The sequence below is a fragment of the Drosophila ficusphila genome, unplaced genomic scaffold, assembly GCF_018152265.1.
Source record: "Drosophila ficusphila isolate 14025-0441.05 unplaced genomic scaffold, ASM1815226v1 contig_712, whole genome shotgun sequence".
Taxonomy (NCBI): Eukaryota; Metazoa; Arthropoda; class Insecta; order Diptera; family Drosophilidae; genus Drosophila; species Drosophila ficusphila.
Window position 1 is genome coordinate 139,722 of NW_025064651.1, and position 19,905 is coordinate 159,626.

The window sequence follows — 19,905 nt, forward strand, 5'->3', positions numbered from 1 at the left end:
CACTTTCATTCACCTTGTCAGGTATATTCACATTTTATTTTTTTCTTTTGCTATTGGCACTGTTATAAACGATTTTTGCTTTTGTTTAATGATCACCTTTCCTAAATCCACAAACACATTCTTTATCTATAATCAAATAGTGGGCGTGTTACGATCGAGCGATATAGCGCGAAGATGGGCGACTATCAAATCAATTTCCTTTCTTTGCATTGCAAATTTTTCGTTATCAACATTGGGAAATCGGCGATGCGATGCACAAATCAACATAATTGCCCCCGACAAAAGGCGAATCGGTGGTTTGGTGGGGCACAGAATGTGGACGAGGTGGGGCAGCGACTCCACCAACTTCGACTGCAACTGCAACTTCAACTTGAGGTGGAGTGAAGCGCCAGTCACGTCGAGTTTACGGCGCGTGCGTCGCAAATCAAGTGCAAAAATAGATCAATCAAGCAATCAATCCGTCCAATCGCTCTTAGCCAACTCCCTGTTTGTTGTTGTTGTTATTGTTGCTGACTGGATTTCCCGAACGTGCGACGCGAACCGGTGGAAATCAATCGAAATTCACAAAAATCAATGTCAACATTTTACTGCTGAATCGATTTTTCGCCTTTTTGCCATTTCCTCAGAAGTGCACACAACACACACACACACACACGAACACCGAAAAAATGACAAAATACAAAGAAAAAAGTCTTTTTCCTTGGGTTTACTATATTTCTGCACTTGGGCTTTAACCGATTTCCCACACCAGCAGCACGCGTTATACGATCGCGATCGCGCCCGATTTCCATGAATCCAAACGCGCCCGTCGTCCCATTGCAACTGAATCGACTTTTCGAGTTTCCATCGCGATGCCGGGTTTTTTCTTGCCACTCGCTGGAGCTGAGAAACCCGAACGATCAGTCTTCGTGGGGCTCACATTCTCTTCGCCAGCGAAACTGCCTTTTAATTCTCTTAGCCATGTGTGCTCTTTGGCGCTCTGCATCTTTCACCTGTTGACAGTAACATATTTCTACTATATTTTCATGGAGTGTTCCTAAATTGAGTCCTTTATCATTTAGGTATAGCAATTATGTTGAATCAGTGGGCTTAAATATATTCTAGATGATATATTTTTCGTTGATTTTATAAATCTTTCTCCTCTTGACAGTAAAATATTTTAACTATATTTTCTTTTATTAATTTTAAATTCAATTATTTTTTTATTTTTCTTTAATTTATTAGTGCTTGTGCCAGAATTATTTTAACATTATTTTTCTGGAATATCAATCGGTTAATTTCTATGAAAAAGTTAAGATTTTAAGACATGTTGCAACGGCAAAAATGTTGCTGATACTCAGATTCATTTGTTGCGAGTCAAATAGGTTGCAGACTTTATGGTAAAGCTTGGTTTATATGTAACATTCGTAAATATTTTAAGCAGAGAACTTTTAAACTGGTGAACTAGTTCTTAAAAGAATTTTAAGAAAATAATAAAAATAAATAACAATAAATAATACATTATGCTGTCACAAAATAACTTTTTAATTAAACATTTTTTTCCTTTAAAAATTACTTCCTTACGAAGTTGAAATATAAATGATGTATTTCTTATATGTTTGCTTAATTTCAACTGACGATTTCGGCTTGCAGCCTTTTTCTGAATAAAGATCGCGATCTATAATCCCCAATGATCTAAGCCATATGCCCTATCTTGCCTACAAAATATTATGCATCCGACTGCAACCCACTGAATTCTTCAGAGTGTCTTCTTTTTCATCTTCAGCTGTGTGTGATGCAATGGAGAAAAGTAAAAGATGAGGAATCTGAAGACGAGGCTGCAAAAACTCTAACAAGAAACCGACTCAAGGAAAACATCTAGCAATTTTTCCATAATCAGCCAGTGAGCTACAAATAGCTTTTGGGTTGTCTGCATATGGGCACCGCACCTTGCTACTTGCAGCTAAGCGGCTGAGATACTGAGATACTCCAGCGGCAATCCAACAATCCAGCAATCCGCACCAGACATGGCCAGATCTGGCCTACGACTGACTGGGCCTTTTACACTTGGTCGAAACAAACATTCCATGTCACGAACGCAGTTATTTATGCGCTTCAGACTGGACGAGCAGCCAGTTGGACAGACTGCCGGCAGTTTTCCTGACATTGTCACATGAACATGTCGCGTTAACCTTTCGTTTTTTTCTTCTTTATTTTTTATTTGTGGCCAAAGCCAAAGACTGAGCCAAAAACCAACCGCAGGGGGCCGGGCAAAATGATGGCCATAAGCTTTATGCATGTGAAATCCAACACACAAAACTTATTATTCCCCTCTATGAACACAACTGTCAATATTTTAATTGCCGCCGCACTGAGCAAAAAATTACAATAAAAAAAAATGGAAAAAATATAGGAAAAAAAATGAAGCCGGTTCAAGTCCAACTTTGAGTCCACTGCGTGTGTCCGCATTCTGTGTGCTCTCTAGCAGCGGGAAAATTCATTTTTCTTTCCTTTCTTCTGCGTGGCAGTCTTCAGTGGTTCGATCCTCGATCTTCTGCCGATCGGTTGGCTACTTTTTCCAATATAGCAAATCGTCTTGGAAACGTGCCAGGCATTTTAAAAGCAAAACGATCGCCGTACCAAAGTGGTTCACATGTGGCTCGTCGGGTTTCGTAACCTTTTTGTCACCAATTAGTTAGGCTTCGTCTAAGTGAGCTATAAAAATGTCAAAAAACAAAATACTGGAAAAATCCGAAAAACTTGCTCTAAATTATGACCCATAATCGGACGAGTGTCGCATAATGAAAAGCTTGGTATTAACATTTTACATTTTACGGATTTCTTTTCCGTCGAATTGTTGCGGACAACGCAGAAAACTTAATTAGGAAACCATGAAAGAAATTACTTATGCAAAATGCGCTATGGAGACCCCACAGTATCTAGTTGCATTGTTAGGGTGTGTTTTCAACGAATCTCGAAGTGGTTTTCAGCGGGGGAGTTGATCTTTATTCGTACGAAGACTGGTCCACATTACAACACGTGCCGAAGTGCAGCCGAAAATAAAGCACTTTGTTGATCTTATCGGCAGCCGACCAAAATTACAATTGAAAGCCCATAAGAAATCATTATAAATAGATACATGCACTTCAAAAATCATGGCCACTGCTTCGGGTGAAATAAAAACAAGGTCAACTGGTTGGAATTGAAATAATGCATTATGAATATAAAGGGTATGTTTGTTTTCATTCGAAATTTCAATTGCGTTTTAATTAATTGCATATAGATCAAATAAAACGGTAAGATTTTTTGTGGAAAAATTTCAAGTTAAATTTAAGTCTGCTGAAGAAAAATATGAAGTATCTCCAACCAAAGTTAATCGCATTTGGTCTCAAAGCTAACGAGGAAATCACTTAAGAGATTTTACGCCAGAAATGTCAAAGTCAAGCCCAGTAAAATTCCAAATAGAATCTGACATAGTCGAAGACCCCTACGTGTATATCTCATAAACCTCTAACTGCAAGGTAACAAAGAGTAAATGCAGAGATTTAAATCAGCCTGCAGATTTGTTGCGGTCCCGCGGAAAGAGTGAAAGAAAGGCTATAAAAGATGGGGAAAATGGAAAACATAGAAAATACTTTGGTACCAAACAGGAAATCCTACACACAGGCTTCTTTTGCTGTGCAGCAAATTATCAAAACGCCAACATCTTTTTGACAAACTGCGAACCGAACCCCGAACCTCAGAACTCCTTTCCCGACCATCTCCCAAATTCCCCTTGGTGGTCTTGGCTAACACACACACACATACAACACTCACACACTCACATTTCTCATCGCTTATTGGAGAAGAGCGAACGCTTAAGACAACTTTTCTCTGATTTGTTGCGATCGCAATCGGTTATGGAGTTTGGAATACGTTCCAGTTACTCCTTCTGCTCGCTGGAAAAGTTCTCGAGGTCTATTACATGGCTCGTTTGGGGAGATCGCTTTTGACGATTGACGTGCCTCACCGTAATTTTTCATGCAATGATCTTTTCCTTTACGGCCTCTGTAAGTCCTCAACCTCCAGTCTGCAGAGTCTCCAGACTCGACGATCGTCATTCAACGCATCGTTGACCTATTGAACCATAATGCCGGAGTCGCGTTGCACATGTGCCGCATAAGAAAAAGGATCGTATCGGTTGGGTTCTGGTGGAATCGGTGGACCGGCCTTCGCAACCCTTTCTCCCCAGTCACGTTTGGCCACTTGGAACCTGTTCCTGCCGCTACTTTTCTCGCATGAATCATTATTTGTTGTGCTAAAACCCCAAGATCTCTTCGCAATGAGGAGAGGGACTAAGGAGTGAAGTCCGGAAGGTTTCTTGGCCGCAGACAGCTGCAAGTTTGGCCAGCTGAGTGCCGCTGGGTGCAGTCGAGGCCTCCTCGTTTGCGATCATTTGTGATTGATACTATTTATTGGTTGTTTTGGCTTCGGCTGTCCGCTGAGATTCGCCAGCTGAATGGACGGCTACGCATGGCTTTCTCTAGGGTTGTCAGAAGTTTTATTTTTAAACATCACTTGGGTGCGGTGAATGGTTAAAAATGGGAAGGGAATAATTAACTAATTGAACATTTAAAACCATATTTAAGTCTATTTATAACAGATTTTTTCTATATGAAGTACCATGGTGGTCAAGGTTTTTACACAGTTTAGGAAAAAGAATTATATTTTTATGTAATTATTAAACAAAAAAAACTCTGAGTTACGAACGATTACTTTCAAATATTAAATTTGAACCTTTTGGTTCTTTCGTATCGTTAATAATAGAATATTATTTGACTACTTTTAAGTTACATATACCTTGTTATATTTTTAAATACCCTAACATCAAATCCCTGCTTTTTTCTTCCACTTTCCATTCGATCCCAAAACCAACCGCTTAATGATGAAAGAATTTCACCAGCGGCTCCCAAACTTTTTCAATTGCTAACTCCGAGGTTGCTCGCCCCTAGGATATCTCTTTGTTCGGTTCCCCGGCTCAATCCAACCAAGTTTATAGATTACAACCGAGCACACATCCACCATCTGCCATGTTTATCTGCGGACACGTATCCGCGTATCCGGCGTGGAGCGTGCGAAAAAGTGGGCGTCCTCAGGTTAGCGCAATCTTCGACCTTTTGATCTTGTTTCCACAGCCAGCTTTTTTTTCCCCATTCTTCGTTGGCCAATGTGTTTTTGGCCAGGAGCAACTTTTTTTTTGGTGGCTGCAACAGTTGCATCGCCGCCGTTGCAACTGTTGCAACTTCCTTTGCGTGTCAAGTGCAAATGCATTAAATTTTGACGTTGGCCAAATGTTGGCTTTGCTTGTTGCGGTTCGTCTTTTTTTTTTTTTTTTTTGGTGCGACCGCAGCTGTCGTCTTGATTTTAATTGATTTTTTTGCGACTTGCAGAAATTGGCGGTAAGATTTCTGTTTTTAAGTAGTGAGAGAACGTTAGAGAAAGTTGATAGAAACCTAATAATTAACAAAAACAATTTAATTGCTTAAAGTAGGTGTTTATTGAAATTCAGTGGTTGAAAGGTCATTTCAATTATGACATCCATAGCATTCAAAATTAATTGAATGGCTAAAAAAGAAATAAAACAAAATTGGCAATTCAAATTGTTAGTCAACTAAATAAACAGTTGCCAGTTTAAAAAGCCAACTTAAAAGTTAAAATACCATAAATAAAATCATTTTTAAATTGGATACCTAAAGTGCCCAAAATTGACAACATTTGAACATGAAAAGTGTAAAACTCCTTTGCCGACTTTATCTGTATCCATTACCAACTTGCAACAATATTCCGCCCAAACGGCAACGGATTTATGGCGCCTGTCATCATTGAAATTAGCAATTTTGTTTAATTGCAATTTACTTTTATTGAGCAAACAACAATTTCCGTTGGCGATGCCAACTGCAAATGGATTGCCAGACGATCTTGGCCGTTTGCCTTGTTAATTGCACTTGTGATTTACGTTTTCGAGTGTCAACACACGCAACGAGGCGGATGGCGATGAGAAGTGGGATGGTTTTGGCCAACTCCCCACGAGGATCGAGGGAGGCGTACTATTTACATGGCCGGATTGATTAAACGCCTCGAATTGACTTCAGTTTGCGTGCAGCCCGAATGATGACTCTTCTGGTTGATTGATTGAACGCATCGTGGGGAAAGTCCGGTATTTAGAAACGCCCACAAAAACAAAAAGAGAAAGAAAGCAACGATGCTCTGGGCCAAAATGCAATCGCTATCTAAATGGATTTGACATGTCTCAGTGATCACCGGAGAACCCTCTCCAGGCAAACACATAAAACTAATGGCACAGCAAAACTTTCAGCTCTCCAGAGTTTCGTACTAAAAGTAACTACTTCACTATACGATTTTACGATGTTTTAATGTGTTTTGCATGCGTTAAAAGCATTCTAATAACCGTAAAATGGGAACTAGAAATCTACATGGGTAGCTTTTCCAGATGACTCAAGTTTTTTCTATGCTTTTCAAACTTTTCAATAAACTACAAAGAAATTTTAACGGGCAACAGTAGTAATTAGTTATCTGAAATTATTTATTAGTTATCATTTAAGAGGCACTAAACTTTCTTTTCTTTTGCCGGTACTTTTCCCCCAAAAAACGAGTTTAAATATAAAATATCTTGTTACTCGTGTTCCATGTGAAAGCACTGACAAGAATAAAGAAAAAAGCTGTCACCTGAGCTGACATTAATTGCCTGCCGTGATATATTTTTCTGGGACCACACGAAGATCTGCAAAACTCTTTGGGAATATGACAGCCGACCACGAGATCTGCATTGTGTGCTGTTGCAACAATGTGTCCAATTGCTGGACCCTGACCACATCTGCATACCCCTTTCACCTTCCTGCCCCCGTTTGTGTCATAAAAAATGTTGGCAACTTTATCAGGAGCACAATTTAAATGTCAAGCTGATGACGTGTCGTGTCTGTTTGTCTACAGGAGGCTGTCGTTGTGGTTCGGGATCTCGGGATGTGGGTCTGAATCTGAATCTGGGATGTAGATGTTGTTTGTGGGTCTCTGGCAGTCAGATGACTTCAGCAGCAGCTGGCACTCAAAATCCCAGCCGACAAACGGAAGTGCAGCAGTCTAAACAAATTCAAGTGAAGCCGCAACTGCAATTGCAGGAAAATGGGATGTGTGCTAATCGTCCAAAGCATGAAACACGCTCTAAATGAATTGCTATATTAATGATCAAAGTTCTGGGGGAGAAGCAGGGATAAAGGGGATAATATCATTGCGAAAATTCATCAATTTGTACAACTTTTTCTTCTATATGTTCAGGTTTATATCCACAATAAGTCGTAATCAAAATCTATTGAACATTTTATCTAAAAATTTGAAGTAATTTAAAAAATATTTGAATGTAATTATAATTTATTCTTGGGCTTGAATACAAGGATAAAATAACACAAAAGTTATTATTAGTTTTACAATTCATGGGCTCACAAACCTTTACCATTAAACTCAATTAAGTGCGTAATAAAAAGTAATAATTATAATTAGTTCTATGGCTCCACCATTCATCTTTTCTGCAGACAGGAGCTAACTTTCCTACCAGCTATTAATGATTCACAGATTCATCATCTCACACTTCGTGGGGCAGAAATTGAAGCGGAGAAAAGAGGCCAAAGCCACCGCTCGTTAGTTGCACACCTCTCGCCCGATGGTTTTATGCAAAAGGGTCGAGAATGGAATTGAGTCTCCCGGGTAACAAGATCATTAACGTGCCACATGCCGCCTGCTGACGGTCAAAATTCAAAGCCGCCACAGTAGCCACACGGCGGCAACATCATCAGACGAAGGAAAATGGTCGAAGACCATCTGCCGTTTCCATAAATAACAAAAAAAAAAAAAAAAAGAAAGAAAAAGAAAAGGAATCTCCTGTCTGCTGCTTTGGGATTCGGTTGGCAGTTGAAATTATGACTCGAGCTGAGGAAAACATTAGCAGCAGGTTGGAGGCTCCAAAGGAAAGCCCAAAAGCGCTTTTTTTCCACAGCAAATTCAGAGGAGGGTTTTGGAGTTGGAGTTTCTTGGCTTTTTGTTGTCTACCGCCTCGGGAGGTTAGTCACACATGCGCGGCGGTTGGTGATAATTCAACGGCAGTGCGGCTGACACAGCAACATTAAATGGTAGCAGCCACAATGAATCCGCATCTGCACTCTGCAACATGTTGCCGGTGTCTTGTTAGTTGAACGCGCCGAAATCGTGACAAAGTGATGCCATTGTTAGGCGCAAATGAAGAAAATGCCATTGTGGAAAAGCACAAAAAAAACAATTGCCGTGCCTTCTTGTTGTTGTTTTTTTTTTTGCTGCCGTGAAAATGCTTGGCGCACGTTTTGTAATCAATCAATGTGCTGTTAGAAGCCAAAAACCTTAGAGCAAGACCAAAATATTTTCTTGCCATGTCTCTTCGGGTGAACAGCGAAGAGTCCAACTAGTTGTCATTTAGATTAGAGAAGGTTCCTCACACATACACACACATTGATATTTGACTTGGAGAAAGTATTGCAGATTTTTTTGATCCGACAAGGAAAGTTAGCCAGAAAGTTAGGGGAATAACTTAGTAAAGATGAGGTTGTCGGGAAGTGCAGGAGATATAATCGTGTGGGCATGAAAAGCGCTAACAAGAGTCGGGGATAAAAAGTTTTTGATGGTATCAGAAATCTCCAAGACCAGAAAATAAATAGGTTAAAATATACTCTTTCTTTTAGATAAAATAGTTATTACTGAAAATAGTCATTTAAAGCAAATGGAGGAATATTCAAAACGAAGTATTTTAAAATAATCAAATAATATTAAAAATAGTGAAAGAGAGGTTTTCAAATTTTTAATATAAAAACAGGAAAACATTTTTGAGTTAAAAATATTATTTCGAATTTTCAGTTCGAATTTTTTTCCTTTAACAAATACAACCCATATTTTTATTTCCCACACAATCCTTTTCCAAATTTATTGCACGGGAAAGTTGATGCCTCCCAGAAGCCATCAACTAAAACACTTTGTTGTCAATGGCACTCAATTCTACGCCCCCAAACGAGATCTCTGTCTAGCAGAAAGAACATTTTCATCTCGTAGAGAGTTTTCGGTTTACGAGCAGCTAAAAGTCACACCGAAATTCGAAACTCACCTGCCAGAGAGTTCTATTTATACAGGGCTCGCACCTGCTTCGCACTTCCTCGAGTCCCGAGTGTTAATAAACAGTCAGTGAACTTAGTTTTGCGATGGCTGGGAGTTGGCTTCTTTTGATTTCCATTCAAAAACTGTGGCAGTCATAAAGTACGAACGCAATTTGATTTCCATGAATGGAGTGCAATTCAATTTGTGTTGATTTTACGAGAATTGAATACCCTCCCATGCCAGCCAGACTAATTTTATAGTCAGCTAATTTTTATGAACCGCCAAGACACAAAACTCACAGTCCGCACTCCGATTTTCCCAGTCGCTGGCTGGCTGACCCTAATGAACTGACATGGAGCGACTGCCACAGAGAATCGAGTATTTTGGTGCGGCGCTTGCTCATCCGCGGGGTGCCGAGTATTTCTTCTCCCCCCTCTCAAAATCCTCAAGTTGAAATCTCCACGAAAAAATATGTTGCAATGCCGAGAGACTCGAAAGGTTTATTGACTGGAAATAATTTATTAATTATTGTATGCGCTTGACTTGGGTTTCATTCACATCTCGGCGAGTGCACATTTATTTTCGAGAATATTATTTTCTAATTAATATTTTTCGTCAAAGCTTTAGAGATTATTCATAATGGCTTTTGGCTTGGGTGGCATTTGAAAGTTGATTGTGAGTCGATTGTTTTGCAATAGCTTAGAGAGACTGATTAAGTCAATTGATTACCCTAATGGCAGCAAATGAAGCGAAGTGTTAAATGACAAAGTGAGATTCATTTATGCATATTAATTGTGTTTGTGAGAGGAAGTGGTTTATGATTTTGGTTTAGTACCAATAAATATAGTTTGTTTTAAAACCCTGTTGTTAATAAAATATATTGTTATCTTAAGAGACTATTCAAGCCATCTATAAACGCTTCGACCGAAAGTAACCATCTAATCTAGCGCACATAAGACCTTTCTAAACCATCTACCCACACGAGTTGGCTAAAATGAAAACGTTGCATGCAGTATCCCCAAAAAATGGGACAAAATTCCCTCTCGAACATACTATATAGCCTGGCTGGCTATAAATCTCGGCCTTTGTCTTGCCCAATTTAAGCTTAAAGCTGGAGCTGGGCTACATAGATTTGCACTCGAAAAGTTTGCAGCGCATGCGCGACGAAGAACATTTGTAAGAGCAATTAAAATCACACCACGACCAAAAAGGAGAAGCAGACGACGACATGGACGCTGGCGATAGCGAAACATGGCAACCAGGCAACTAGATATAGATACAAAGTTGCGATCTAGCGGGGTTTTGGGGGGAGAACTCGCGAGACAGGCCTTCGATTGGAGCGAAAGTCTGGGCAATAAATTAGAAAATCAAAATGCCAAACTTCTGGCTTCCCCTGCTCCGCGAAAAGTGTTTTCGATAATGACCCGGTTACAATTTGAAAGACTCAATGGTGACTATTACAGAGTTCTAGAGGGTATTTCAGTTTATTTATAAAGTTTGTACCACAGCTGGACAAATATATCCCACTGATGGAAAGCAGCCTCGAGATTCCGATGAATTCCAATATGGTGACCCAAATCAGCGCTTCACCTTTAATCGTTTGTAATTGAATTCTTTAAGAAACTGCAACTTTTTTGATATTTTTACCCATGTTCTTGTCAAATAATTCAAGCTGACCCAGGAAAATGTATTTTTTTTTCAGTTTCTATTTTGCATAAAGAGTATTTCTTAGTCCAACTAACTTCAGTTTCTTGTATCTCAAAGTAATAAATTCCTCGTATGTTGGTTTTGCATTGGCAATTGTAAACAAATTGTCATTCGGCAATTACATTTGTGTTGGCCACATTCATTAGTGTCAATGTTTTGGCTTTGCATGCTTCCGTTACCGTTACTCAGACGATTTATGTCACATTTGTTTGTCCGTGCTTTGAAATTATTTGAAATTTATTGCCTCCGAGGATCGGGGATCGGATCCTCTTGCTCCATTTCGAATGATGCGTTGACAGGCTGACGGGCAATGGAACAGCAGCCAGCAGCCAGCAGCCAGTGGTTGTTGCTCCATTTTGTCCATTTGGACGCTTCTTGATTACCTTGGACAGTCCGTCTGTCCAGCAAGTCGTGGCTCGTCTTGTCTATAAAGATGCTTTTTTCATGGCAATTTTTCAGTCTCATCGTTGTGCAGCTTGGTGAAAAAGATACTGCGCCGTTTACGAGCTTTTTTTCTCCAATTTGGCTGGCTTAATTTTGTAATTGTCCGGTCTAGTTGGTCACTGAGTCGTGTAAAATTACTTGCACATGTGCTAATATTAACTTTCGGTGCAGAAAGATGGAGATACAAATATACTTGTAAACTATAGGAATTCATTATTTTTCTTGGAAATAATTAAAGTTCTCCTCTTTTTACATAAAGTAATTATAATATTTAGTTTTTAGCAGACTCTTTTGCTCATATGACTTCATTGCTTTTCCTAGAAATATTTAGAGCTCCCCTTTCATTTGCCATAGCTATTCTCATTATCATCTTGAACTCTTTTTAAGGCACCGCCAATGCCACAACAAATTTGCTCTCAAATCGTATAACTTCATTTGGTTTGGATTGTTTCGACGCCCCGCAGACCCCAAAATGCGAATAACCCAACCAAACCCATCGAAACCACAACAAACGCAACCGCATCCACGAAATGCAATTAATTGTCAAGTTATTTAACACAAATATTTGAAATTGTTTCGCTAATCAGTTGGCTAAAACGAAAAAGGGGCAAAGTCAAAGTGGCCACGATTTTTGTTGGCCTTTTTTCCGATAGTATTTATTTGTTTTTTTTTTCGGTGTCCGCCTGAGAGTTTGTCGGCGGCCCGAGAATTCCGATGTCCATAAAAATGTCAACGCAGCAACAACAACAGCAAATGCACAAGAGTCTCAGCCCCATGAAAATATGCCGCTCGGCTTGAATTGCCAAAGTGGCTGGCTCGGCTTGGATTGGATTGGCCTGGCTTGGCTTTTCTTGGCTTGGCTTTGCTTGGGTTTGGTCTTAAAACTGGACACCAAAGTGGCTCCATGCTGTCTGTGCCGCAGAGTCTGTGGTCAACACAAAAGTGTGTCTACTTGTGCTGCGAATGCGACTGCGACTGCGACTGCTGCTTGGTGAGCGGCAAATGGAACTGATTACAAAATATGACCAGCGGCTAAATGTATCTCGCAGTTTGCTGCTTAATTTCTTAGATAGCTGCACAATTTTATGCGTGGGTTATAAATTCCCAGCGAGCTCAAGTCCAAACGCACGTGCTACTGTTGGTAAATGTTGGCATCGAGGGGTTACTGGCTTGCCAAACGGCCAAGTGCCCGTCCAAGGCGGCATGCAAATGCGGAATTATAGTTGGGTGCGTTTTCTTCAGACATACTTAACAATAAAGTCAAAGGCATTATAGTGTTTTTTCTACTTTTCAAATTCTAGGAAGAATATTTTTATATTAAAGTAGAAATATTTATGAGATTCCTAACTGTTACTCTTTTATTAAAAAACAATTTGTTCTTGTGTCCAACTGGTAGATTTTTGTTATAACGATAAGTGATTTTTTTGTTTTTGTGAAAAGTTGTATTTTGTTAAGAGATATCCTGGAAATGTAAATCTAAGCCAAATTCAATTTACTTGGTCCACAAAAAGTACAAGAAGCTTAAACTGCCGCCTAAACCCAAAGCCATAAAATTCATAAAATTACTGACGCACTGCAGTCAAAAGGTGTAATACTTTGTATAGCCAAAGGGCCAATCTACCCAAAGTACAAAGAGATGACAGGCCAACAATTAGAAAACTAAGAAACAAGAAGTAAAACCACAGAGCGTCTCACTTACAAAGTAAATTTAAATAAAAAAGAATGGCCATTCAGGGTGTGATGCAATACGAGTTCTTTTTCAAGTACGACTCAATAAACACAAGTAGTCATCTTCTAGGCAACCGCTTTTGGTTTTCATAACAAACCAAGAGAGGTAATTTGAGACGGGTTTTTGCCCATTGTCCGGTCTGTAAATGGTGTTAAAAAAGATAGAAAAACCCACTTCAAGGAGAACTGGATAACAAAAATATCCCATTACAATGGAGTGGATGTAATGCATTTTGTATGATGGATAAGTTGAATTTGAAGCGATGATGGCCTCAAGTAAAATTGTAATTTTCTGGCCTAATGTTTGAGTTGTATGAAGCGAGATAATTGAGGAAAGCTTTATGGGCTTTAAATTTTGATTGTATATGTAAAGCAGTTAGTGTAATTGCATGTATTAAATCTCATTTTGAATACATTGCGTATAGTAAATAATTATTAAATGAAAAAAAGCGTCTGAATTCTATTAATAATAACTTAAACGATCCCTCATTTGATTGCCCCTCAAAACAGATGCACTTCCCGCCCAGAAATTGACTGATTTGTGCATTAAGCTCTTTGAATTGAGGCCAATGAAGAGCATCAGAAACGCTTCACTTAACGGCACAAAGTAGAACACCAATTTAATTATGTTTCCCGGGTTATTGATGGACTACTCGCCCACCTCTCGGCCACACATCTGTTTTTCATAGGTGCACTCGATTTATCAGCAGAGTGAACTCATTTCGAGGAATTTCTTTGTTCTTAGACGCCACGCTTTTGGTTAGTAATGTGGGGTACTTACCCTCGCAGGCCACCGTTGAGTCGCCACTGGGATCTTCAACCTCTGGAACCAATTCCCAAACGTCGTCATCATCATCTGAGTTTTCTCGCAAGGCAGCCAGATCATCAATTCGATCGGCCACGGCATTCATTCCAAAGTATCCATCCTGACATTCGTGGCACTTGGCACCCATTACTCCCTCTTTGCATTGACATTGTCCCGTGCGAGGATCACATTTGTCCGGGTTGAGGGATCCTAGAGGATCGCAATTGCAGGATGGACAGCGCAGTTCCACATTGGAGAAGCCCACATCGCATTCGTCGCACTTTTGACCGGCGTAGCGGGGTTTACATAAGCACTGACCATCGGTGCTATCGCAAAGGCCACTTTCCGATCCTTCGGAATGGCAGTGACAGGGATCACAGCCCACGGCGGGATCACCCCAGTAGCCCAGTTTGCAGCGTTCGCAGTGCCAACCTTCGGTATTCCCACGACATGTGATGCATTCTCCTGTGGTCACATTACAAGGTCCTCCGGCGCAATCGCAACGCTGACAGCTGCTCCCCAACTGGCGGGGATTGCCGAAGTAACCATCATCGCACACCTGGCAGTGATCACCCGTATAACCCTCCGGACACTGTGTGCAAATGTATTCCGCGTGCTCTATTAACTCAAATTCCGGATTCAAGTCCATGTAGTTATAGCTCTTCAGCTGGCAGCTGGGCGAGAAGTTGTTTGAATCCTCGACCAAAGGACATGCACATCGTTTGCAGTCGTTGGGGGTTCCCTGCAGGGGATTCCCGTAGTAACCCAACTGGCAACGCTCACAGCTAAAAGAATTCCGAAATTTGAATTAGTTAGGGGATTGTGTCTTGGCTAAATGTTAAGTGCCCTGACAAAATATGGTGAAAAAGTTAAGACACAAACTAATGCCTTGGTTTGTGACTCTGTTAAATGTGGATTGTGTTGTGTGGATTGTAAAGGATGATTGGTTTGTGGCCAAACTAAAGTGAATCACTAATTTTTAGTTTTCTAATAATTTAAAAATAAATGAAACTGTTTTTTACAACTCACCGATCTCCGTAGGTGTTGTGCATGCAATCGCCGCAGTTTCCGCTTTGTAAATCACAGGAATTTGAGTGTCCATTGCAGGGACATGGGATGCACTTGCTCAAAACTTGGTGATCCGAAGTGTTCTCATATATTCGCTTGAAACCAAAGGCGCATCCCTCGCAAGAGAGACCAGTATAGCCAGCTGGACAAAGGCATTGTTCCACTTGGGTAGAGGATTTACCACCCAATTCAACTCCTCCCGAATAAATGACTGCTCTCTCTAAAGAAGTTTCCACTTGATCGGTGTGAAAAGCTGCTCGGATGAGCACAGCATCAAGGGAAACCAAAACGGAAAGGAACTGGGAACGGGTCACCGATTCTCCGTGATAATCTCCGCCCTCAGTTCTTCTTAGTCTGGTTTTTATATCTTTAACAGTAGGAGGAACATGATACCATCCCTCCTCTGTAAGAGTTACATTCAAGCTGACCTCCAATCCTGACAAAGATTCATCCGCAAAAGCAATCTTTAATCCGTTTTTTCCAAATAAGATAACATTAGGTCCTGTAGTCGGTTTTCCCGAGGTATCACCTCTCATTACAACCCAGGATAAAAGCAATTGCAACCTGGCTCCATAGCTGGTCAATCGATTCCCCAAATAACCCAATGGAGCCTGCCAGTAAATGGCCTCCACTTCATCCAATTCGTTGGCAAAAATCAATCGGTTCTGTTTGGCATCGACGGGTATTGAAATTGGTTTAACTCGTTGAATATCCGTAAGCTTCCAATCATTTAGGGTTTCGAAAGCCATTGTTTGTAGTTTAGCACTGTGACAAGTTTGGGAAACACCGGAGCACCAACAACTGGTGCAACCTTCATTATTTTCTGCACTCAGATCAAAGTAACCCGGTGCACATTCGGAGCAGGTGCTGCCCTCCACATTGAGTTTACATTGACAGGTTCCCGAACAAGATCCAATAGAGGAAAGACTTCCCCTTTCATTGCACTCACATCGCTTGCATTCATCTCCATAGAATCCAGGAGCACACTCCTCGCAGTTTTTACCCTGAAATCCCTCCAAGCAATAACAGCTTCCTCCATTTGGTTCACAGTTTCCCGTGGATCGAGATGGGTTACAAGAGCAAGGCAAACAGGGATCGGTAAGTGGAGCATCCAATTCTCTAAAGAAACCACTCTCACAAAACTCACACTCATTGCCAGCTGTGTGATTTAAGCAACTTTGGCAGATGCCTTTGTCCAAGAAGGAATCATAGGTGCAACTCTCGGCGTGTCCATTACACTGGCATATCTCACATTCTCCTCCCAGCCTATATGATCGATCCTGGAAGAGCGGACAGCACTGTTCACACTGATCTCCACAAGTATTGTGCTGGCAGATGCACTGCAGCAGAGGACTTCCTGGCGTTTCCTGGGAGCGATTTGCATGACCATGACAATCCAAACGAGCACTCACTTTCAACTGGGAAAGGGAATAAAAGCTGTGCTTCTCCAGTGAAGGGGAATCCAGCAGCCAATCCAAACTATTATCCAAATTTGCAGTGGAGTGCATTCCCTGCAAACGAATTCTTATATAGCGAGTAGTAATGAATTCCATTAACTCAGGACTCTGATCCGCGGCTCCTGGTCGATTTTTCAGTAGTGAAGCATGAAGCACTCCGTTTTCAAGAGGTCCTGGCTTGGAAAACTGAGTGGAGCAAATAACTTCGGTGTCGTTTTGGAAAACATATTTCCCATTCTGTCCGGAAAGGCTCCAACGTCTCTGGCAATCTGCATCGCTGAGGCCAAAGTATTGCCAAGGTTCAAAGTTTATACCATCCAGGGATTTCTCAAGAATCCATGAAGCTGGTCGAGGTGAGTTGGCAGATTTCAGCCATACCGAAAATATTTGATAAGGCTAAAAGGAAAAGAAACATAAAAATAATCAATATAGGCAACCTTTCTATGTTCAAATCCTTAAAAAATATTTATAAATAAAACCCTTACTATTCAAATCATTAAGAGATGGAATATATATATTTTTCTCGAATAACCAGTAATTTGTTACAATTTCGCAGCAGTGAAAAACAGATTTTCCCACCGTTAACACAACTGCCATCGCACCTCAGCATTTCGAGTTTATAGCCAATGGGCAAATGAGCAATAAATTATCTACGCACCCAAATGTCAGTGTTTCTGTCACCAACTGATGTTTCTATCCAGTCGCTGGCACATATCTTTGCATCTGTGAACTACCAACAAACTGCATCCATATCTCCGATAATGCGGCGTGGTGCTGGCAAAATCTTTTAACCCAACATTGCCATTGCCGCGTCATAAATTTCCCAAACTGTCAACCAACCGCAGACCCTCTAAAAACCGCCGCCCAACTGTGGCTCTTTCAACGTGGCCGGCGGCAACAGCTGACAAGCGATATTTAAGAAAAATTGTTAGAAAAAAAACATACATATATGTTAGAAAAAAAAGAAGGAAAACAAAATCCAAATGCCAAAAACGTCGCGTGTTCGAGACGCTGAAAATGTTGCGCCTATCGAAGATCAGTGGCCAAAAAAGCCACACAAGCTAAAAACCAAGGCAGGCCAAAATAAGAAATCAATAAAAGGCATGTAATTGAATTTTCGGACGGGCGACTTGTGGCGAAGGTGTGGCCAGGTGTATAATTGATTACGATGCATTGACTTAGAGCAGCCACATGGCGCCATTTAACCAGATAAGTTCGAGGTATTATTTTTTTAAACATTTTCCTTTAGCTTTTCGCCAGTCATCGCGGTTCCCGAATCAAATCCACGGCAGAGAAAACGAAATCGAAAGAGCAATTGCTGTATCGCCAACTCAAAAACAACTCTATCAAATTTCAAAGCCACTTGTTTACCCACAACTCACTAAGTAGCTAATGGCATCAGCAGCACACATTTTCCCGATTTTCCAACGCTGATAAAATGCAAAAACACAAGAAGTCAAATGCCAGCGAGAGTGGGAAGAGGAGTGCGCATGCGTGCGTTCGCCTTATTGAATACCGCCTGTATTCGATTACAGCGACAACGGCGTCTGTCAAGCTGATAAGATTAACAAGACAAATAAGTGAAAGAGCGACCGCAAAAATAAATTTGTAAGTGGATTTTCAGTTAGGACTTGGATTTGTGGTTGTCGTTTAATGGTGAAGAGGAAATCTATGTTATAAGTATGCAGTATTATATTTTATCCTGCCCCCTTTTGATTTGAACCCTAAGGATTAGATGATTCACTTTTGCAGAGTGTCAAGATGGCCTTCTGCTAATTGCTGGTCTCTATTCAGCTCTTGATTCAAAGAACCACATATGGACAATCAAATTATAATTGGTATAAAGCATTGCACTGGGGATTAAGACCAATTAAACAGATGTCAGCAGATGGAAACCGCAGAGATAAAAGAGAAGCGGGGTTAATCTCACCTGGTCATTGAGTGGGCATACAGGCTATGAAAAAATATAAATAAGGTGGGACAAGCTCTTTCTATTGCAGTCTTTGACTACCAGTTCATCAGTCAGGATGTCAAAAGGGCGACTCAGCTTCACCTACCATTTGGGTACTGTCGATTCGGGCCAGGTGTGCCCCAAAATGAAATTATATGAAATAATTTAATGAATATGTTTAATTACTATAGATTCTAATCATATTAATAAACAAATGTTTTAGTATTAGCTTAATTTTTTGTGCAATGTAAACATAGGAGAGTATGAGACTGTTTGTATTAACTACTAACAAATAATTATCTTTATCATATATAGTAATTAAGTGTAATATCTTTGTACAAGTCAACAATTGCAACCAAAACTGCATTGACTTACAATCCGGATACCAAGGTGTTCAGAAAATATCTAAGGAAATCATCAAAGTAACTTTTGTTGGAAACATAAAAAAATATTTATCCAGTTTAGTAAAATGTAATCAAAAAATGTATGAATTCTTCTTACCCTAACAAAAACATTTGTAAAAGAATAAATAAAATTTTATTAAATCTAGCCATAAGAAAACGTTAAGGTATTTTTTGGTTGTCGGTATTCGAAATTCCTTGACTTCCGATGGCTTGCTAAGGAGCCACTGAACTTGACACACACGAATTAAGGCGATAAGTTATCTCTAGTGAATTATGTTGTTCCCATCAAATTTCTGTCCAAAGCCCTGATTGCAATCAGTTCGAGAGCAGCCCGGGCTTCTGAACTGACTTCCTGCTGCCTGTTGAGCAAAAACAAGTTCCCGCCGAAGGAGGCGAACTATGTATGAAAAGGCTTCGTCGTGGTCTCCTTTAGCTCCTTTCCTGTGGAGATGTGAAAATCGTTGTAGATTGCAATCGAAGAAGCGGCAGGTGAAGGCCTCAGGGGTAACACTTTGACGTTTTTATCAGTTTCGGCCAATTGACGGCAACAACCAACAACCACAAACTTGTTTACAACATGCCGATGAAGATCACTCTTAGTACAAATATTTGGTCTGTGGATTCTCCCCAGAGGGAGTGAGTTATTGTATATGCACCAAAACCTGTTACCTGATAGATACTTATCAACTGATAAGGCCAAATCAAAGAGAGACTAACAAAATTGTTAAAATATTCAGTGGAAATGAGTGAGGTATCCAATTTGAGTTGATAAACGAAATTGAGTGGTAAGAGGGACCATTGCATGTCGTAAATTACACGAATTAACATTTACGGCAATCAAATATTTATCGCTCAATGAAGAAAATCCACCAGGCATAACCGACAGGAAACTTCCTCTGCGCTCAAGCCCCCAAAAAAAACTAACACGGACGCTCAGTTAATTGCCAAAAACACACCGAACGTGAAAACCCACGACATCGTAAAAATTTTATAAATAAACGACCGAAAAATTGAAGTAGACAGAGTGAGACAGCCAAAATAAAAGACAACAAATTTAGGGCTTGCCTTTAGTTTTATTTGGGCCTGTGTGCTAGACAGCATTTTATCTCGGCATATTTTTTGGCAAATTTCATAGTTTGGTGGCCCATTGGAAGAAACAGAATCTCCTGTTGTATTTTTTGTACGTTTTTCGGT

The 19,905-nt window shown here is 40.3% G+C and overlaps 1 protein-coding gene across 3 annotated transcripts in view; it reads right to left on the minus strand.

Moving 5' to 3' along the window:
- Window positions 1-19,905, minus strand: part of LOC108090040 (laminin subunit alpha-1) — a 68,267-nt gene that overhangs the window by 28,349 nt on the left and 20,013 nt on the right. For 2 of the 3 annotated variants that reach the window (XM_017188538.2, XM_017188540.2), the window contains exons 3-4: window positions 14,861-16,752; window positions 13,808-14,616 (exon numbers count right to left, since the gene is read on the minus strand). In XM_017188538.2, the coding sequence (XP_017044027.1) occupies window positions 13,808-14,616; window positions 14,861-16,752 (2,701 nt within the window). Of the gene's footprint in view, window positions 1-13; window positions 924-13,807; window positions 14,617-14,860; window positions 16,753-19,905 lie in introns of those variants that run through there. The other variant, XM_017188541.2, reaches the window with a different exon arrangement.